This window comes from Octopus bimaculoides, chromosome 6, assembly GCF_001194135.2.
Source record: "Octopus bimaculoides isolate UCB-OBI-ISO-001 chromosome 6, ASM119413v2, whole genome shotgun sequence".
Lineage (NCBI taxonomy): Eukaryota > Metazoa > Mollusca > Cephalopoda > Octopoda > Octopodidae > Octopus > Octopus bimaculoides.
Window position 1 is genome coordinate 45,336,372 of NC_068986.1, and position 2,036 is coordinate 45,338,407.

At 34.5% G+C, this 2,036-nt stretch overlaps 1 protein-coding gene across 3 annotated transcripts in view; it reads right to left on the reverse strand.

Moving 5' to 3' along the window:
• The window catches only part of LOC106882562 (unconventional myosin-Ic), a 178,053-nt gene that overhangs the window by 96,996 nt on the left and 79,021 nt on the right, over positions 1 to 2,036 (reverse strand). For all 3 annotated transcript variants that reach the window (XM_052968713.1, XM_052968715.1, XM_052968714.1), the window contains exon 3: positions 532 to 647. In XM_052968713.1, coding sequence (XP_052824673.1) covers positions 532 to 647 — 116 coding nt within the window. The remainder of the gene's footprint in view (positions 1 to 531; positions 648 to 2,036) is intronic.

Here is a 2,036-nt window from a genome sequence, read left to right on the forward strand (position 1 = left end):
CTGTATTTGATGATATAAAAGATACTTGGGCATATTAGAAGCATTCCAATTTCAGCAGTACGTATTCAGAAAAAAGAGCCCCAGGGACAAAATTAGCTTATGGAAGGCCCAACTTCGCAGTGTGACCGTTTTGAGATTTTGGGAAAAAAACTTGTCACTTATATGCTTTCAAATACAGTATATTATTTTTGGTACCCTAACCCTAACCCTTCTCTATCTCAATGAATCAATGAATGTTAAGTGAAAGTAGCTAAGGAACATTTTCTGAGCAAACATGCACAGATTTTGCCATCTGTAACATTGATAAAATCATAAAGAACGGGGGACTGATGGTTTGTCAATAGACTCTGCACTTGACACTATTTTCCATTTCTATTATTATAGATTGTCCAATACAGGTATGCCTTCTCTGATGGTATGACTTGTGATAGTAATCATGGAATATCGATTAGACTGTTATTTCTTCCTGTGTCATTCTCATGCAATCACACCCTCATAAGAAATAGGTATTAAATTTGATTTTAAACTTACATGTGTGGAGGAAGTTCATAAAAGTTGATATTGCGGTAACTTTGCATAATATCATTGTTATAGATATCCAGTTGACAGTAAGGATTCACTGATACTAGGACAGGACCAATATAAGTCTGCAACAATAAACGTTAAAATGTTACATCATGTTCATTACAGAGATTTTATGAGAAGTTTTTTAAAAGATTAAATCAGTAAGTTAAGAAATAGAGTTACTTCCCAGTTAAATGGACCACCATATTGAAAATCTAAGCACAAAAATCTTTCAGCTAACTAATAACAGATCATTTTTTTTTCTTTTTGGAAAGCAACATAAATTTACTAGACTGCTTTGACACAGTTGTTGTTATTAAATGGAATTTTGATATAATATTGGAAAAGAGGTTAAATTTAATTAATTATTTTTCTAGAAGTACTGTATGAATAAACTCAGGGAAATTTCCAAGATAAACCCTTGTTTATTTATTTATTTCACATTCAGAGGTAGCAAGCTAGTAGAATCATTAGCCTGTTGGACAAAATGCTTTGTGGTATTTCTTCTGGCTCTTTATACTGTGACTTTAAATCCCACAAAGGTTGACTTTCATCCTTTCAGGATCAATAAAATATGTACCTGTTAAGCATTAGGATTGATGTAATCAATTAACACACCATTTCCAAAATTGCTGGCCTTGTACTGAAACTAAAATGAATTTATTCCATATTTATACTAAAGGTTCAAAGAGAAATTAATTACTTAACTCTTCTCTTCCTGTGCATATTCTATGTACTGTTCATGAAGTTTTGGTTACCTTTTCTGATGAGCTGTAGTACACCTAAGCACTGTATACAATAAGTTTATTATGATTATTATTGAGTGAGAGAGCAGCACATGCCATCAAAGTGACACTGGGGTACAAATATATGAAGCCCAATATACCCGTCATGACTACCCATCTGATAAGGGTACACCAGGCACATGCATCACAACCATATGATGACCTTGTATCAAGCTAAGCAGCGTATGACCAGTTAGAAGTTTCTTCAGGTCGAATAGCTCATCCCACTCAAAACATTCCCCGAGTAAGGTTTTTTAAGGATGATGAACAAAACACCTATGTATCCAGAGGTGAATTATCCAAACTCCCAAAGAATTCCTCTCAACACATGGCTATGATGCTCTCCCACTACTTCTGCTCATGATCAGAGATGCACATATCGTCAGCTACTAAGAGACATGCTCAGCTGGTTAAGGTCAAGCAACTGACAAGCAAATCTGTGGTATTGAGCAGAATATTTGCTGTAGCCCATCTTTTATACCAACACGAAACATGTACATGATAACGCTTCCAATCAGTTTGTTGATCAGGCACACATGGCTTTTATGGGTTTTTCCATGAATAACCTTTAAAGCACTTCCGCCTATTGAGAGTTTTTTACTTGTTACATTGTTTCATTGTTATCAAATGTTTACACAAGTGGTTTTTTATGTTTTTTTTTGCAAAACCCTTTGCATATCGTCTAGT